This window comes from Penicillium griseofulvum (genome assembly GCF_001561935.1).
Source record: "Penicillium griseofulvum strain PG3 chromosome Unknown contig_80, whole genome shotgun sequence".
Taxonomy (NCBI): Eukaryota; Fungi; Ascomycota; class Eurotiomycetes; order Eurotiales; family Aspergillaceae; genus Penicillium; species Penicillium griseofulvum.
The window spans coordinates 3,806,322-3,825,281 of NW_024467471.1; the positions used below are offsets into that span (position 1 = coordinate 3,806,322).

An 18,960-nucleotide genomic window follows, 5' to 3' on the forward strand; every position below is an offset into this window, starting at 1 on the left:
TAATCATATACATTCAGTTTACAGTGTCGCTTGCTAATCAAAGCATGAGATATGCAACCTCGGTTCCTTCTCCGACGACAACACGGAAGTATGCGCCGCCCTATACCGACGCGGTCAAGCATCTGACCACTACCTGGTCGACTTCAACGTGGGGCAGCTGGGTTCCAGAGCAAACCAGTATCAGTGCAACTGACACGGAGGACCCATATGGGCAAGCTGCGTGGTCCTCGATGTGGTTACAGGCGGATCTTCACAACTATGTATGTCGTGTGCCCTGGGATTTACCTTCTCAAAATGGAGTTTAAGCTCACTCTATTAGACTACCACTGGCTTATTTTCGACAACTGTCAGCCCAACGCCTGTGCCCAGCAGCGAACTGGTCTTGCCGCCGCGCGACTATTTTGGTCCCACAGACTGCTATAACTTCCCTAAAGACTTTGTGTTTGGTGTTGCAGGGAGCGCAGCCCAGATTGAAGGTGCAATTGGGTTGGATGGCCGATCCCCTTCATTGTTGGAGAAACTAGTACCTGACAGCAAGCCGAAGGACTATGTCACCAACGAGAACTATTTCTTGTATAAGCAAGATATACAGCGACTAGCTGCAATGGGTGTGGAGTATTACAGTTTTACAATTCCCTGGACGCGCATTTTGCCTTTCGCTCTGCCCGGGACACCCGTCAATCAGCAAGGCATTGATCATTATAATGACTTGATTGACACAGTCCTCGATGCAGGAATGACGGTAAGGAATCCAAGATATCTCGATATATGGCTTTTAAATTATAGTTTTCTAACTATCACTGCAGCCAGTGGTTACAATGCTCCATTTCGACAGCCCATTAATGTTTGTAGCCAGCGACAACATCACGAAACACCCGGATATTGGCTACAACAATGCCGGATATCAAAATGAAACATTTGCCGACGCATTTGTCAACTATGCAAAGGTATAAGTTCTAATCCGCGATCCATCAATTCTCACGCGGTTCTAACATGGCTTCCTAGGTTTTGCTTTCTCATTATGCAGACCGAGTCCCAATATGGGTGACCTTCAATGAGCCGCTGCTCTACGCATACAATTTTAAAGGAGTGGACCATGTTGTTAAGGCACATGCAGAAGTCTATCACTTCTATCATGATACGTTGAAGGCTACAGGCAAAATAGGTATCAAGTTCAACGATAACTTCGGAGTGCCTAAAGATCCGAAAAATCCTAGCCATGTCCTGGCAGCTGATCGCTTCCAAGAAATGCAACTGGGTATCTTCGCAAATCCAATATTTTTGGGTAAGCAATACCCAAAGTCCGTGTTAGAAACACTCCCCGGAGCCAAGCCCTTGAGCAAATCCGAATTGAAGTACATTCACAACACATCGGACTTTTTTGGGATTGATCCGTATACTGCTACGGTAGTATCTCCAGCCAATGAAGGTATCAAGGCTTGCGCTGCCACCCAGGCAAGCTCGAATGAGCTTTTCCCGTATTGCGTTAAGCAAGAAACAAAGAATATCTACGGGTGGAACATTGGGTATCGCTCCGAATCGTACGTGTATATCACACCGACACATTTCCGAGAGTATCTTTTCTACTTGTGGAACACTTTCCGGCATCCAATTTTGGTGGGGGAGTTTGGGTTTCCGGTACACGCAGAAGCGGAGCGGGAGCTCTCTGATCAGCTCTTCGACTCTCCACGCAGCGTCTACTATCTTTCCTTCATGTCTGAGATTCTCAAGTCAATATATGAAGACGGTGTGCATGTTATGGGAGCCCTTGCTTGGAGCTTCGTTGACAATTGGGAATTCGGGGACTACGCGCAACAATTTGGCATTCAAGCGGTCAATCGCACGACCCAGCAGCGGCACTACAAGAAGAGCTTCTTTGACCTGGTGGATTTCGTGAAAACTCGACAGCCAAACAAAGACTGAAATGTCTTACAGGGAATACCGGGTAGCTAAATTGACAAACCAAGAATGGACTTGATGAACTAGCAGATTGGATCGCGTTCTTGACAACAGCCGTACATAGTAGTACAAGAGGAAATTGGCACGTACCATGATAGATGAAGTGATCTATTCTTTGCAGCCAATTTTCTGTAGCGGTCCAATTTCCCCATATCACGCTGATCACCAAGGGATCTCTTTTCCATCATACTAATATGCATCGCCTTGCGTCTCCGACTCAGGGTCATGTATTTCCAGGAATTTTCCATTCTGATCCGGCGTTGCCTTTTGTATGATATCCAGGATCGGCACCCATTTTAACCCGAAGATTTGCCAGATCGCTACCAAGGTCAGTCCGAAGCCACTTTCTATGTTAGTAAAGTTTGAGAAATTTGCGATCAACAGAGAACAGGGTTGACTAATGCCAGGACTGATCGCAACAAAAGTGAAGCCATCATCCACATATTGCTGGGCATATTGCACAGTGAACATGTTCAATGCGGCCTTCGGAGATCTTATATGCCGGCGTTGTAAGGTCAGGAAATGTAGCGGCCATCGCTATGGAGCCTACAGTGCTAGATCTTGTTCTGGGTCAGCTTTCTAGGGTAGCATAAAAACGCTCACGCAGTTTCTTTCCGATGTTCTCAAATGTTTACTACTGTTTTCTTTTCGCCTTTGCGCAGAAGTGGGAGGAAAGATCGCGATACAATATGTGTCGCAGTGACATTGACATTGAACATCTCGTTTAGATTGTTCCTATAAGATCAGTATCATAGCAGGTCTTCGGACGGAGTATCCAACTCATATGCCCTCCAGTCCTGTTGAGGACTAGTCGCTCACTCCCGCGTTGTTGACCAAGTAGTCAAGCCCTTTCCCTTGCAGCTGGGGCTCTACTGCCACCACACTCACTTACACGCTGGGCTCATCAGTGATGTCTAACTAGACAATCTGCACTCGCCCTGATGAGGTACTCGCAATACTCTTCAATTGAACAGAATTATCCTGACCAGTATCATGGACGGTTACGGCTATATATCTTGCAGATTTTGATGCTTACATCTTTCACATTGCTACTTCGTAGTTCAATCTAGAGCTTAGTGCGCTAAAAGCCACAGGTACTTCCAGGTTAGAAAGCAAAAGAAAAAGTCAACAACTGGGGGAAAGCAAAGTCAACTGCGCTCTACATAACTAGTACGATCACGTGCGCCTTACGTCACCGGATTGAGGAGCCCTGGAGAGGCCGTCCACTCGTTCTTCTTTCTCTTCTCTCTCAAGCCATTGGTTCTACTAAGTTCCAAGCTCACGGTCGCAGAGGGGTGGATCTTTGGGTGAATTGACGCCATGACAGACTCTTTCACTCTGCCTTTGCGCCCCATCCTTGAGCAGCGTGATTGTCCAGATACCCTGCCTGTGGAGATCGCGCAAATCAACAACCAGTGGGGTTCTTTCCGCGAGGTGAACGAAGATGTTCTTCGAAACAAGATTGCTGAGGAGCAAGATAAAGATGGCCTGGATGAGGTAGACGAGAGTGACCAAGATACGACTGATCTTGACTCGACGGAGCGATTGGAGCAACTGTACAAGCGGCGTGCCGAGATCACCCAGTTCGCCATGTGAGTTTGATGATGGCCTTGAAAGTCATGTCCTCAGCGCAAAAGAACTGATAATATTTTAGGCAAGCCCACATGGAGACCATGTTCGCCCTCGATTTCGTTTCCCTTTTGCTCTCCAAACAGGCCCCGCGCCAGGCCGAAACCTCCATGTCTGCCTTCCTCAAACAGGTCGCTCCCCTTGGTTCGCTCAATGCCGAGGTCGTGAACCCTCCTCCGAAGCCAGAATCTACGAGCAAAGATATATCAACAGTATCAAGAGGATGGCGGATCCAAAATTTCAACGCTGCGGCGAACAAGCTTCTGCAGGCCGCTTCCCGACTTGAAACCGAAGTCGCGTCGGAGACTCGATATTGGAATGAAGTGCTGGCTGTTAAGGACAAAGGATGGAAAATTTCCCGTCTCCCACGCGAAAGGCAGGCGCTAGGCGTGCAATATGGGTTCCTTGAAGGTGAGCGCATACCAACGGGACATTGATACTGCAAGAAGCATCTGCTGACCACAATACAGCCACGCCGGTTTTCCGCGACCGCGGCCTTGCTTCATTACGCCGAGCTGAGGATGGGGCTTTGCTATTGGACGAAGGATTGGTCCCATCTAAAGCCCGTTATGTCCGAGTAAGGGTGATACAGGATGGTCGGCTTTCGGGAAGCTCTAAACCAACACGTTCCGCCTTCGACGGAGACGGAACGATTGAGGATCGCATTCTACAAGCGCGCGATACTGTTTATGAAGACGAGCTCTTCCACGAGCTCGTCCGAGAAGCCCGGGCGATCGCGAGCTTTGGCGTAACGACGCGTCAGAATCTCATTCAAATTCCTGCTTCCGATAATCTCGAAATTTTACTGGACTTGGTTGATACCGACGAAAATGCGTTGCAGCCCCAACAAGATATCTCACAACAAGGATCATGTCTTGCAGAGGGCTTGGCACATACGATACGGATATTATTGGCGTATGCCCACCGTCAAAACTTGCGGCGTCGCACTCTACTTCCGTTGCCCCTGACCCCGAAAACGCGATCTATTCCTGAGCATCAACTTATTCGGCCAGCTCTAGCTTACATTAAGCACATGTCCGATGTACGCTGGCTTCAGTCATTACTGAATGACCTTTTTGGTGTTTTGCAATCGGCAAATTTGAATCCTCCAGCGTACACCGCTAAAATATTTTCAACAGGGAGACTAACCTCTCCCGCTCCAACAGTAGAGACCATCGTTGGACAGTTCCTTACTCCCTTGCTGTCTACATTCAATGGGAAAATTTTGACTCCTCGGGGTTCGTTCTCAATCTCGATCCACACCAACCTGTCCTCACCACCCTTCGGCACCATCTTTGATGTGTCATTCAACATGCCCAAGTACCCGGACCTTGGGTCTCCTGGAAAACTTTCTCATAGGGAAGAAGTGGAAGCCGCCATCACCCATCTCTTGTTGCTTGATGTTGTCTTCACTATCTCATCCAAGAACGGTTCACCAAAGTCCGAGAGTGACAAGGACCAAGCGAAATGCACCTGGGAAGCGATTTACCCTCAACATGGCGAACTTCTGCTCTCGCCTTCCAAGTCAGAAAAGCGAAAAAAGATGAAGATTGATCTGTCCCGCCAAGTGTTGTCTCTCGAGATCTACACCGTGCGTTGTATTGACGGAACTGGGCGTGGAAAATGTGAACATCCTTCTTACCATTCAGCGCCTCGTACTTGGAAATCGTCCCCTATTGCCGGATTACCCAACCAGCCCTCTCTGATGGACTTTGTGTCCACCGTGGTGTCACATGCGTGACCCGCAAATAACGCAGATTGGTATCGGGCCGAACCACTCCACCCTGGACCGCCTTGAGCCGATATTTCTTCACCGATCTTCAATAACTGGGCTTGTGGTTTAGTGGTATAATACTCCCTTAGCATGGGAGTGGTCCAGGGTTCGATTCCCTGCAAGTCCATGTCTTTTTTGTTTCTCAATATTTTTCCTCGCCGGAGCAAAACAAAGTCATGACAGCTCGCGAAGTGAAGTGGGCCTATGCAAAAACTTTTTCATCCCCATCTACTTTCGCAAAAATCAACACATAATGAACAGAGACTTGAATACCCTGTACAAATCATGACTACAAGATGAATTGAAACGCACTTCTGTCTGAGCATGAGGATACCGAGGACTAGCATGGTTAATCTCTCATAGCTTCATAGCTTCGAGCGTAGTGCATCCACGGCCCCTGAGACTGTGAGCGTCTCTTGCAGTCTCTTTTCGCCCATTCCGTATGCAACTGGAAGCCAGTCACTAACATCCTCACCCAACATCATCATAGCCAACGCCTCGCCACTCATCAGGCTGTTCGCCATACCATATCCATTGAATACAGCAGCAATCCATTCGCCGTCACCTTTCCGACCCGTTAACGCTGGCGACAACCGCCCGACCAACGGCAGACCGTCAGAGGAATAACCCATAATTCCACTCCACGCACTGACTAGGCACCAATCGGACCTGTCCTTTTTGCCAAAGAATCGTGGCAGCACGACCTCCAAGTGTTCAACGGAGTGGTCGGCCACGAAGGTGTCATCTGCAGATACTGACTCCTCAAGACGCGCATTCTCGCCGCCGAAGTAGAAATAACCGGTTTTTGCACTCTGTCCTAGGTAGTACAGTCCATACCCAAGACGTTTGGTTCCAGGATCATAGGATGGAGGGTAGTGGAAGCCCCATGATACAGCTGTGCCTTGATTTGACACTGCATTGTGCGGATCTTGAACTGTCATTGTGCCCTTGAAAGGATGGACAAGCCCTCTTAGGCGAGGAAGAAGATGTCCGCTGTACCCATTTGTGCAATGAGCTACATTCCGTGCTCGTAGTGAACCACGAGGAGTGTGTAGTGTATACGGATAAAGTCTCGAGGTGAGCGATGTAAGGGTTGACATGTGCTCAACAGACTCAACAGGTGTATTTGTCTCAATTGTCAAGCGGCCTGGATATCTTTCCAAGAGTGCTGCGAATACTTTGGTGACAAGACGATATGGCCAAACTGTTCTAGCTGGAAGCAGTGCTCCACCAGATGCGCCATGAATTCCGTACTCCTAACAAGAGGAATATCAGAGTGAGGTCTATGTTCACATGTACGATGAGACTCACCTTGAGCACAGCATCCGCATCCAGAATTGTATATAGCCCTTTCTTAGAAGGATGATCCATTTCCAGGCGCGCGATACTTTTCTTAAAGTCATCAAACTTCCCTTGGGTCAAGAAGACTCGCAGCTTCTGCAGTCGTTGCATCTCACTCAACTCCACGGCATCATACTCTTTAATCAATTCCTGCATCTGCTCCAAATTGCGGAATGTGAAATCGACAATCTTGCCCGCCGTTTCGACTCCATGAGTCTCTGCAAGATGCAAATACTCCTCTCCGGCATTCGCAGCCATCTGTCCACCATTGCGTCCAGTCGCACCTGAACAGAGTGCACGGGCTTCTAAAACGGTTACTGTGGCAGTAGGATGGCGTTCTAAGAGGGATCTAGCCACTGATAGACCTGTGATACCAGACCCAATGATCGCAAAATCTCGGTCAGTTGGCAATTTTGAGGATTGAACATCGGCGAGAGCATGTGGAACGTGCTGCCAGTAGGACTGTGTCGGATTAGGTCGCGGCAGGCCTGGGTCAGCTGTAACGAGGTTGAGAACTGGACTGCGTTAGCCTTTCCATCTATACTACGATAGCGTCAAGTATGATATATAACAACAGTTAACTCCAGGAATGGGGGAGTTGGGGTTACCTGAATCATTCGGCGCCATGGAAAAGGATGTAAAAAGGCCCAGGATTCGATACTTCGGGCTACTAACGAATTAAGAAATTGCAATTGATATTTTTCAATCAGAAACAACAGACCTATTTTGCGAGAATAGGAGCCGGTACTTATAGACGTATGGATCTTGCCCTGAAGACATCGTGCGGGGTTGATCTTATCCAAGGGTCGAACTGCCTAAATGGGAAAATAACATGGAGTAGAGCGGAATGAGAACTTCTGTACGCATAAGGACCAGCCTATTTATATCATAATGGCTTGGGAGAGCCTCGGCCATAGCTTTCTCTTAACGCCTCCTGACTCCCTCCTACTCTAAGCTAACCCAATGACGTTGCTAGGCTTTAGTAGGATGTTCTACCTTGGAGGGATGATCTATGCTTGTTTCTGATAATGATGGTTGAATCCTTTATCTTTAGCTATGATTAAAGCTTTCGGGTTAGGAGAAAAAAGAAAAGAAATTATTTACGCCGGACATGTCTTCCAATCCGCCAATCCAAGCAACATGTTGATCTGGACGACATAGAACAAGACTGCCATCACCGTTTGCTTCAATACCGTAGCCATCGTAGGCCTGTCCATTATCATCTGCGAAGACTTTCCAGTCATCCCAACCTAGCACCTCATCGAATTGATGGAAAATCTCTGGTAAGTCCGATAACATGTCTGTGTTCTTCGAACTTGTATGTATAAGAAGTAAATCGATCATAGGTCCGCGGCTCTTCACATCCTTTTTCTGAGGTAGACGCAATAGCGACCTGTCGGTAAAGTAATCTGCCAGCTTTACCAGAGTCTCTATTTTTTTCGGCTGACCTAGGTCAGCCGCAAATACCAAGAGTTTCCACGATCCATCGCTGGTAAGCCTCTGCGCCAAATGAATGGAAGCGCCATCGCGTTGGTAAGTGACCGTATTGGAAGGCAGACGCATACCCAGATTGATATTTCGTGCCAAAGCCGGGTTGCCATGCGTCTCACCATCAGCGATCAAGACACTCGGGCCATAAGTTACGCCCACTCCTGACATAAAGGCGGAATATTTTTCGCGGACCTCGTACACTCCGCTACTTTCTCCATTTTGATGGTTTTCATATGCATCCACAAGATGTGCATCTAAATCCATCAATTTCTTGGCAACATAACGGCGTTCAGTGTCGTAAGTTTCTAAGATAACAGGATCTGCACCCTCGGTGAGCACAGCTCCAAGTTTCCAGACAAGGTTGTATGTATCCTGAATCGAGACATTCATGCCCTGTCCCCCTTTTGGGGAGTGGGTATGCGCTGCATCGCCGGCAAGGAATACCCTTGAAGAAGTTAGCCAATACCTTTTACTCTCGAAAGGTTCCATTTACCGCTTGTGCGGTCTGAAGTTCTGGGCAACTCGTCGCGCAGTCTTGATTTACATCACCCCTATCAGCAAAACTTGAGCCTTTGGAGATAATTATTTGTACTTACCGAATAGTATGACCACCAATCACAATGTTTGTAAGTCAAATTATACGGCCTCATCGTCCGCTCAGCCATTTCGACCAAAGCTCTTGGTGGGTCACTGGAATAGGGCGAGCCGTCTTCCTTCAGCCCGTCCTGGAGGCGAATATAGAAACGCACCAGGCTGTTCTCTCGTGGTACCGTCATAATGCTTCCATTTGGCCCAGATTGAATTGAACTGGCTTGGTGGATATCGGCTATGAAAATTGTTAGACGAGGGCCACATTAAGGGTAATTGCGGCAGGATGAGAGGTGTACGAAAGTCGGTGGTAGGGGTTATGTCTAAGACACCCCAATCTGTGCTCTTGTTATTCCCATCAGTCGAAACGTTTAGCTTTTGTCTGACCCAGCTGTGAGCACCGTCACATGCGATCAGATAACGTGCATGTATCATTTGCAAAGCACCGGATGAATGCGAGCCGCCTATTTCTAGCGAATCAGTTATATTCTGTATAGTAGAGAGCCAGTTTCAAGGTTCGATATACCGTCCTCATCAAGACAAGCCACCCCCACGGTCACTGGGAATGTTTCCCCATCCTCGTCAGATGCCACGAATTTTAAGGACTCGGCCCTTCTGTTCCATTCAATTCGAATATTGCTTTTCTCGCATAAATGGTCAATGAAATTCTGTTCGATAGATCCCTGGTTAAGCAATATTTGCCCAAATCTGGACATGCGTCCAATCTCTGCTTTGTCTCTTCCAACACGTTGAACTCTCCCTGTCTTAGAGTCCATTTCCTGTATTTCTATGAGTAGGTTATTCTATAGGTTTCGTAGTTGTGTAGAACGAACCCAGTAGCACATGTCGACTTCTGGAGTCCCTTGCTTCAAGATTGGGTCGACAATCCCAAAGCTATCTAGGATTTCTAAAGTCCGGCTTTGTAGGCCATCGGCATGACCGGTTTTTGTCCGACCGCTTTTCTGGTCAATTATTTGTGTTGAAATGTTGTACCGAGCTGCCCAGCACGCTGCAGCGAGTCCTGCTGGCCCAGCACCAATGATCAAAAGGTCGACATTGGAAGTTGCACACCGCATTTTAAAAAAGGTGTATTTCTAATACTCTTGCTTAGATGTGTGAAATCCTCTAAACGAGCATTAGGTCTAGGAACATAACAATCTTGTACAGTAAATGAGTGTTCGCGATGATGTGACCGCGACGTCATGGTTGATGCTTGAAGCTGGTTGAAAACAACTAAAAACAGGCTTGATGTCTTTAATCAGAGAAAATTATCCTCTCGTTCGATGCTGCGTCATGCATCTTTTACCAGTCAATGCGCGCGAGCACTAAAGGATAACATGAGAGACATGAGAAACACAAGAGACACTGGACTGAACATCGCCTTCATTTATGACCCTAAGGCCTATTATCTTGAAAGGGGATACTCGGAGACAGACTGTGCTGATTTGGCCGATGAAGTGACAGTCAAAGCTGTGACCAATGCCCTTTGCAAGCTCGGTCACTCTGTAATCTCAGTACCCGGCATCAAACACCTCGTTGCTCATCTAGAAGCAGGTGAAGAAAAGAATTGGGACTTGGTGTTCAACTTCAGCGAGGGTGTCCGTGGCTCCGCACGCGAATCGCAAGTGCCGGCACTGCTCGAAGCTTATGGGGTTCTATATACTTTTTCTGACGCAGCCACGCTCACGATGTGTATTGACAAGGCGAAGACCAAGGTAAGTGGGACAATTATGGGTCAAGACCCCACCCATCTCATCATCCCACACTGATTATGATCTACAGATGCTCTTGCAGCATTATCGGATACCAACGAGCCCGTTCGAATTGGTCCCGAAATATGGCAACAAGGTCGATTATAGCTCATTGGCAAAGGAATTATCATATCCACTCTTCGCAAAACCAACTGCGGCCTCTACCTCAAATGGAATTCTACCCTCGAACAAGATCATCCGACACGAAGACCTCGAGAAAACCATTGAAAGTCTCCGGTGTCAATTTACAAGCCAGGACATAATATTAGAAGAGTTCCTTAGCGGAAGGGAATTTACTGTTGCTATCTTCGGAAACAGCAGCTCAGCCACAGTGCTAGGTGCCCTGGAAATGACATGGTACAACCCAGAGGGACATGAAAATGACACCTCGATCGACTTTGCTACAAGCTTTTCTAAAGCTGGCCGTGGACCAGGCCAAGATATGGGTCATGTCCATGCGGACATGGCGGACCCTCTGGTGAAAACGGTCGCCGATGTTGCTTTATCGGCATATAAAGTATTAAGATGTCGAGATGCAGCGCGTGTTGATATACGCTTAAGCTCTCAAAAGGACAATTCTGTTCCATATGTTATAGAGGTATGTTTAAAATGCGCCACTCGACGGTATAATTTGGTCAGGTTTGACTCAAATCAGGTCAACCCATTGTTTGGACTACGAGATGACTATTCACTGTTCACTTGCATCGCTCGCAATAACGGTTTGGAGTACCATGACATTATCGCTGGAATCATTGCTAGCGCCCTTCAAAGGCGGAATGTAGAGGATAGTGGTGGGGGCGGCGTCAGCTCATATTGAAGACTCCAAATACGATTCTCGAAAACGTACCTTGTTCAATATTTGTTTATATGGTCGGCGTTAATTCATGTTCCTCAGTGCTTTATGATCCCGGGGAGAGAGAAATATTTCAAACAGTACACCGTATAGAGGGGTTTTTTTTTCTTTGCACTACAAGGGATTACTTGGGCCCAACTGGTTGAATATTTTCCGGAGCTCTACACGCAATGCTAAGCATGCAAGCTCCACATTCTTTGCATGCCGCCACATGGTTCGGAGAAGAAGCATGACCAGCAAGGAGACGGTTTTGAGATTTATACATAATTGATATGTGAAATATTCTTTCGAATATATCAATACTACACAGCCTAACGCTGAAATGAAAGATCAGGATCATTGTACAGGATAAACTGAAGAATCTTGGCTATCCTGGATATGAGTCTCCATGGTTGAGGCATGTAAATTGCGTAACTACATTCCATATGGATGGCATTCCATACCAACCGAGTACGACCGTCGAACTAAAAATGTGGATGACTTCAGTCTTATTTTCTACGAGCATATCTTCAATTTCGAGGGGTGAGCTCGCTATAATAGTTCAATAATTTCCACATTATTTTGCTTTATCATTGTGTGACATCTTAAATTGCCTTACAATGAAGTTCTCTTCAATCATACTTACAGTTTCCGCACTGGCCACAACTAGTCTCGCAGCAACGAAGACGTGTACGCCTAGCTTTGATTATTGCTCTGATGTCCTGATTAAAGACAAGGGTAACTTATTTCCCCGCCAAGCATCGCTGCCCAGACTGATTGAAGAAATGATAGGGTTCACGGAGGCCGATCTGAAGGATTCTTTGAAGGGGTCAGATCTAGAGAAGGAGGATGTTAAGAATGTTCTATTCCATTGCAAGAACCCCGGCGATGTTGGTCACCCCAAGCTTTGCACAAGTGGATGCAAAAACCCAGCGACAGAGGGAAGCCACTCGTGCTCAGGGTAAGCCATAGATTTGCTATCAACCTCAAAGCTGCAGCTGACAACGTAACAGCTAAGTTATGCTGGTCGTAAGAAAACACTAGCTGCACGATTAGCAAAAGATAGGATATAAATGAACCCTGAGTCAGTTAAAATTCGAAAATGATTCAATGTAGAAGACTAGATGTATTCCCTCATAGCAATCACCAGGTCGTAAAGACCGTTTTCAGAAAGGGCAAACTCAACAGCGGAGAGATGTTCTAGATAACAGGCTGACATTAAGGCAAGTCATGTTGTCGAGTTGTCAGATGGGGGTTGAATAGGTGCCAGCGGATACTAGGCAACATCAATCGTATTTTATTTAACTAAATTAGAGATATAGTACGCAAATGCCGGTTTATCTTGGCAAATGAAGGTAAACATTGGGCCATTTCGGCCGAGGCCCTGTACCATGGTCATTTGACTCCGGATACATACTGAAGGAATTAAGTGGGATCCCTATCGTGGGGAAGTGGACAATACCGGCGAGCGCCGAGGAAACCCATTACCGGGGTCTCGGACGAGCAATAAGACACAATATTCGTGTAGACATCAGCCCATTAATCCGCACGGGCGTCACGAGGTCACCCCTATGTTTTTAATCATGTCAAATTGAATGCAAGGATGCTCTTTTAGGCCTCAGTTCTGCTGTTGCCCATGTCTCCGACGCTAGCAAGTGGATTAGTATAACGGGTGTGATTGTGATGCTTATGGTATTCGCTATAACTCCACTGGAGTTTATATATTTTCTATGCGGGATAGAATGAGGTATGTGAAGCACTTCGCACAAGGATCCAGCAAAGGGCTGCAGGGACAACGTGTCAGCGCGAAAACGTGGCCCGAGGCCCCATGTTGTACGGACCATATGCAGGTGGCAACGAGCAAAAGTCCTGAGGTTAGTGTAGCATTTGGCCACCCAGTGGAGGATGATCAAGTTCCACAAGTATTACCTATGGGCAACTGATTGATAATAACTACAATTATTGTGCACCGAGTTCGTGTTAAAAGTCAGACCATATTTTGCCAAGATTGGTTAGTTGTATAATAACAAGGAATAAGCCATAGTAAAACAACATTGAAGATGATTGAATATGATGAGGTCGATGACCAGGAAATAACAAGAATTAAAGAAACGAGAGAAGATGTCATTTGGAGCCAGACATCCGGGGGAGAATTAAACAAACAAAACAAACAGGATCAAGTGACGTCAAGCAAAATCACTCACCGCCCACACTAAACCCAAATGGATCAAGCGGTGACATTGTGTCTTGCAGGCATATTGTAAGGGAAAGCAGGTACTAAGAATGATATTAGCTCAATAAAAAGGTCACACCACTTTTAATTTTAGGAGATGATTATATACAGCTAGTTAAATAATAAATTGTAACTCCTTTCTCAACAATTTCTTATGTTTCTCAAAATACAATCTATAGTACTTGAGCTTCAAGTTGTTTTGTCTGTGACGCAAAGCACCCACTTCTGCCCGATTTCTCTCACCGGATTGGGTTCGACCCCTCCACATCCCACCCATCCACGATTGGAGCTTTACAACTCTTGAGCTTCTTTTCATCTTGTTTTCACTCCCTCACCTCTCATTTAATTCTTTTGACCGACCTGTATCCCAGGTCGCCTTCAATTGATTCAATATGGAGCCTATCAAGATTGCCACTCAACCGGCCAAGAGACGCCGTATCGGTGTTCTAACCTCTGGTGGAGATGCTCCCGGTATGAACGGTGCTGTACGGGCCGTTGTCCGTATGGCAATTCACTGCGACTGCGAAGCGTACGCCATTTTCGAAGGATACGAAGGACTGGTCAATGGCGGCAACATGATCCGCCAGCTCCACTGGGAGGACGTCCGCGGCTGGTTGTCCCGCGGTGGTACCCTGATCGGATCTGCCCGCAGTAAGGCATTCCGTGAGCGTGCTGGCCGTATGCAGGCAGCGAAGAACATGGTCCTGAGAGGTATCGATGCGCTGGTCATCTGCGGTGGTGACGGCAGTTTGACTGGTGCCGATGTCTTCCGTGCCGAATGGCCCGGCTTACTGGCAGATCTCGTTGCCGCAGGGGATTTGACCACTGAGCAGGTGGCACCCTACACCGTGTTGAATATTGTGGGCCTGGTAGGTTCAATTGACAATGACATGTCTGGAACAGATGCCACTATCGGTTGCTACTCATCCTTGACCCGTATTTGTGATGCAGTCGACGATGTTTTCGATACTGCATTTTCCCACCAGCGTGGCTTCGTCATTGAGGTTATGGGCCGACACTGTGGATGGCTCGCATTGATGTCTGCCATCAGTACCGGCGCAGACTGGATGTTCCTCCCTGAGATGCCCCCGAAGGAAGGTTGGGAGGATGACATGTGCTCCGTAATCACCAAGGTGGGGATGAATTCCATATTCCTCCTCATGTTCTTTTTTGGCTGACTGATATGGTTTGACAGAACCGAACCGAACGCGGCAAGCGTCGTACGATCGTCATTGTCGCCGAGGGAGCCCATGATCGCGATTTGAACAAAGTCTCAAGCACGAAAATCAAGGATATTCTCACAGATAGGTTGGGCTTGGACACTCGAGTCACCATTCTAGGCCACACCCAGCGAGGTGGCGCGGCATGCTCTTATGACCGCTGGCTGTCAACTCTGCAGGGTGTGGAGGCCGTTCGTGCCGTGCTAGAGATGTCACCCGATTCACCCTCACCAGTGATCACGATCCGCGAGAACAAGATCATGCGCACTCCTTTGATGGAAGCAGTTCAAATGACCAAAGATGTCACGGCGAAGATTGAAGAAAGGGACTTCGATGGGGCCATGGAGCTCCGTGATCCTGAATTCAAGGAGTACTACAGCGCATATATGACCACCGCGAAGCAAAACGACCCGAGGACAATGCTTCCAGAGGGCAAGGTATGCACTCAATTCCCCAGCTCATGCGGGCTTCGTAGACTTTCCAGTCCCCCCAGATACTTATTCCTTCGCAGAGAATGCGGATCGCCATTATTCACGTCGGTGCGCCGGCCGGTGGTATGAACCAAGCAACCCGTGGCGCCGTTGCATACTGCCTGACCCGTGGTCACACCCCGCTGGCCATTCATAACGGTTTTCCCGGATTGTGCCGTCATCACGACGATCAGCCAGTCAGCTCAGTCCGCGAAGTTACTTGGCTGGAAGCTGATAACTGGGTCAACGAGGGTGGCTCAGACATTGGAACGAACCGTAGCTTGCCATCTGCTGACATGGAGACCACTGCAAAGTGCTTTGAGATGTACAAGTTTGACGCCTTGTTTGTTGTTGGTGGTTTCGAGGCTTTCACAGCCGTCAGCGAGCTGCGCCAGGCTCGTGAGAAGTATGATGCGTTCAAGATTCCGCTCATCGTGCTCCCAGCTACCATTTCTAACAACGTCCCTGGTACCGAATACTCCTTGGGTAGTGACACCTGCCTGAACACCTTGATCGACTTCTGTGACGCCATTCGTCAGTCCGCCTCCTCTTCTCGCCGCCGAGTGTTCGTGATTGAGACCCAAGGTGGAAAATCTGGATATATTGCGACCACAGCTGGCCTCGCTGTGGGTGCCGTGGCAGTTTACATTCCCGAGGAGGGTATTGATATCAAGATGCTTTCGCGCGACATCGACTTCCTTCGCGAAAACTTCATCCGTGACAAAGGAGCTAACCGTGCGGGTAAGATCATCCTGCGCAATGAATGTGCGTCCGGCACATACACTACCCAGGTGATCGCCGATATGATCAAGGAAGAGGCCAAGGGTCGCTTCGAGTCTCGTTCCGCTGTTCCCGGTCACTTCCAACAAGGCGGAAAGCCTTCGCCAATGGATCGTGTTCGTGCTATGCGTATGTCCATCAGGTGCATGCAGCACATCGAATCATATGCCAACAAGAGCCGTGATGAAATTGCCGCGGATCCTCTGTCTACTGCTGTGATCGGTGTCAAAGGATCGCAAGTGCTATTCTCCCCCATGGGTGGCGAAAATGGACTGGAAGCTACCGAAACCGATTGGGTGCGCCGTCGCCCCAAGTCCGAGTTCTGGCTTGAACTACAGGATGTTGTCAATGTTCTGTCTGGACGTGTGAACGCTACCAAGAACGAAACCTGGTCCTGCTATGAAAGTACGTAACCTGGATGCGACACTGATTCTATGCTTGTTCACCCCTCTGCGATTTATTTTTGCTCTGCTGGTCTTGCTCGTTTGGCCTTTAAGGATCGACTTCCCCGTACAGTGACTACTTCTGGCTCCCCTCCAAGACGGATGTTAACATTTACCCCGTTTCCTACTTTGCAGATCGCTCGGCAGCTCAACCAACTCCCTCGGTTCCCGGATCGCCTTCCCCCTGAAAGGATTTCCCACCCACAGGACTTCAACTTCTTTCCAACCAACAATTGAATTTACCCCAATGACTTACCCGGGATATCCTCGAATGTTTCTTCCAAATACTGGCCGGCGAGCCATCCGCTAACTTGTGATGTTGAGGACGATCGTACGAGACGTCCGTTACGCTTTGTACGATGCTATGCAACAAGTCCTCCAGAACCAAGGATGGTCTATGTGACATTTATGCCTGGGAGTTTGGGTATTTGTGTTTTGATGACTTTTTTACCCTTCTTGAACACTCTTGGTCTACAACATAAAGTGCGTTGTAGATAGACCCATCAATTTCAATCACGCAATTATTTCAAATGAATCAAGAACGCTACTGACAAGTGCTATGGTGAGGATCAAAGAAGTAGTTAAAAGACAGAACCATGAAATCGCGGAGGGTGTATTAGGCGTAGCGCTGACCCCGAAACCACACAAAAGTAACCCAGACAGATGCATTATTCCAGTTTGGGTTTCAAAGGACTACGGGTGCACCACCTTCTCCAACTCATCAAGTAGCTCCACAGTCTCAGCGGGGCTTGCAATCCAGGCAGTTGTGGATGCAAGACGGGCCTAATCAGAAGAAAGTAAGTCAGTCTGATCAGTAACACAGGGGAGTTCAATAGTTCCCTTACCTTAAAGTCATTGGCTCCAGCCGACAAGAACTGGTCACCAACATGCAATGTTTTGGCTGGATCGATTCCACCAAAGTAGCGCTGACATGCGCGCACACCCCATGACTTGTCGCCAATATCAACAAAGACATCATTTCCACCGTTAAAAGCACAGAAGGGTAACCGTCCGCCAACAGCCGAATGTTGGACCGTGTGGTGCACCACCAGAACAGTTTCTTCCAACTGCTCACGGCTGATCCGAACTCCGTTCACCGGGTAGACACCAACCGCACGATCCTTGCGCAGAATAGCAGCAGGCAGACTCAAATTTTCAACACAAGCACGCAGGGCAGACTCGGCAATATCAAGAAGCTCGGTAATATCATCATCACTCCAGACTTGCATCTCATCCAGCAACCATTGGCTCCGCCGCACATAGACGAGTCGGGCGTCCGAGGTTGGGTCGAACCGGAACAAGTAATTGCTCTCGCCGCCCATGACGATTAATCCTTGTTTCTGGTCGTCGGTGAGAGTAGTTGAGTCGTTAATTGCATCGAGCAGACCGTGGAGTCGTTCGTAATACTTCGGCGCGTCGGTGTATCCGGCCGCTGTCACAATGCCGACCTTTCGGTCTTGTTCGAGGAGGCGCAGAATCCGGGGAATGACGGGGTTGTCGGATGTGAGACAGGCGCCGTCGTCGTAGAGTGTTACATCTCCATCGAAGGTGACTAGTTTCACATCGCTGGATCGAACAAGACCCAATACCTGGGCGGAGTTCAAGATAAGGCGGATATCGTTGAATGAAGGGGCCACGAAGCGGCGTCGGCTGATGAATCGCTGTTGATCTTGATATTTGAATGCATCTTCCAGATATAGCTTCGTGAAAAAGGTACCGATGGTCGGTACGAGGAGATTCAATTTGGATTTGCCGGGGGCATTGCGTTCGTAGTGTTGGACTTTCAAGAGGGATTAGGGACCCCTATTTTTTTGATTTTTACTAATTCCACTTACTGTGATCGTGCATCAAATTCTCTACATCACGCATAATTTCTGCATAGCGATGGTGGGTGTCGGCCGCGACTGTCTTCAGCACCTCCCCATTCTCCTTGTAGATGGCGGTGGGTTGGGAATGCAGGACAAACGGGACGGCCAGTAGACCCTACAAAGTCGAGGGATTAGAGTCGGCCAATATGATATGACTGAGCGACTTACTTTGATCCATTCGATCTATATACTGTTAGTCAGATTCTTGAGGGATGTAGTGATGACTTACCAGTTGATCCCGGCGATGGGTCTACGGCTGAGGGGTTAGTGAGGGGTATATTGCTTTGCTTGGGATATTCGTACCTTGAGGGCGTCTAAGAGATATTAGTTAGAAGATCATGCAATAAAGACAGATATGACGTACATTCTACTCTGTAACGAGTTGTCATGATTATTATTGATTTGGGGGAAAGATGATGCCTGGAGATGAGGGGAGCTTAGCAAGTGCACGTCCCTTCCAAGGTTTGGTGACTCACGGAGACTCACTCGGACTCAAACGGAGCTCGGAGTATACAACATCACGGAGTAACAATATCGGAGTTGAACTAGTTATTTCATTGGTCAATGTGTCTTTTATTATT

At 47.9% G+C, this 18,960-nt stretch overlaps 6 protein-coding genes across 6 annotated transcripts; 4 read left to right on the top strand and 2 right to left on the bottom strand.

Moving 5' to 3' along the window:
• Positions 1 to 44: 44 nt before the first annotated feature.
• On the top strand, positions 45 to 1,923 carry PGRI_023700 (glycoside hydrolase family 1 protein; the record flags this gene model as incomplete). Its single annotated transcript, XM_040790083.1, has 4 exons — positions 45 to 260; positions 320 to 742; positions 807 to 947; positions 1,006 to 1,923. The coding sequence occupies 4 exons, from the start codon at positions 45 to 47 to the stop codon at positions 1,921 to 1,923; spliced, it is 1,698 nt and encodes a 565-aa protein (XP_040647036.1).
• Positions 1,924 to 3,279: 1,356 nt separating this feature from the next.
• Positions 3,280 to 5,329, top strand: PGRI_023710 (mediator of RNA polymerase II transcription subunit 17; the record flags this gene model as incomplete). Its single annotated transcript, XM_040790084.1, has 3 exons — positions 3,280 to 3,551; positions 3,614 to 3,999; positions 4,059 to 5,329. The coding sequence occupies 3 exons, from the start codon at positions 3,280 to 3,282 to the stop codon at positions 5,327 to 5,329; spliced, it is 1,929 nt and encodes a 642-aa protein (XP_040647037.1).
• A 398-nt stretch (positions 5,330 to 5,727) lies between these two features.
• On the bottom strand, positions 5,728 to 9,858 carry PGRI_023720 (Monooxygenase, FAD-binding; the record flags this gene model as incomplete). Its single annotated transcript, XM_040790085.1, has 8 exons — positions 5,728 to 6,618; positions 6,674 to 7,218; positions 7,897 to 8,639; positions 8,688 to 8,728; positions 8,791 to 9,020; positions 9,082 to 9,252; positions 9,309 to 9,561; positions 9,616 to 9,858. The coding sequence occupies 8 exons, from the start codon at positions 9,856 to 9,858 to the stop codon at positions 5,728 to 5,730; spliced, it is 3,117 nt and encodes a 1,038-aa protein (XP_040647038.1).
• Positions 9,859 to 10,065: 207 nt separating this feature from the next.
• On the top strand, positions 10,066 to 11,350 carry PGRI_023730 (D-alanine--D-alanine ligase family protein; the record flags this gene model as incomplete). Its single annotated transcript, XM_040790086.1, has 3 exons — positions 10,066 to 10,497; positions 10,565 to 11,131; positions 11,189 to 11,350. The coding sequence occupies 3 exons, from the start codon at positions 10,066 to 10,068 to the stop codon at positions 11,348 to 11,350; spliced, it is 1,161 nt and encodes a 386-aa protein (XP_040647039.1).
• A 2,640-nt stretch (positions 11,351 to 13,990) lies between these two features.
• On the top strand, positions 13,991 to 16,481 carry PGRI_023740 (ATP-dependent 6-phosphofructokinase; the record flags this gene model as incomplete). The annotated part of the gene is made up of 3 exons (XM_040790087.1): positions 13,991 to 14,731; positions 14,794 to 15,255; positions 15,330 to 16,481. 3 exons carry the CDS (start codon positions 13,991 to 13,993, stop codon positions 16,479 to 16,481), a joined length of 2,355 nt encoding a protein of 784 aa, XP_040647040.1.
• A 723-nt stretch (positions 16,482 to 17,204) lies between these two features.
• On the bottom strand, positions 17,205 to 18,768 carry isn1 (IMP 5'-nucleotidase ISN1; the record flags this gene model as incomplete). The annotated part of the gene is made up of 7 exons (XM_040790088.1): positions 17,205 to 17,294; positions 17,357 to 18,291; positions 18,347 to 18,494; positions 18,548 to 18,562; positions 18,609 to 18,629; positions 18,683 to 18,693; positions 18,744 to 18,768. 7 exons carry the CDS (start codon positions 18,766 to 18,768, stop codon positions 17,205 to 17,207), a joined length of 1,245 nt encoding a protein of 414 aa, XP_040647041.1.
• Between the last annotated feature and the right edge of the window lie 192 nt (positions 18,769 to 18,960).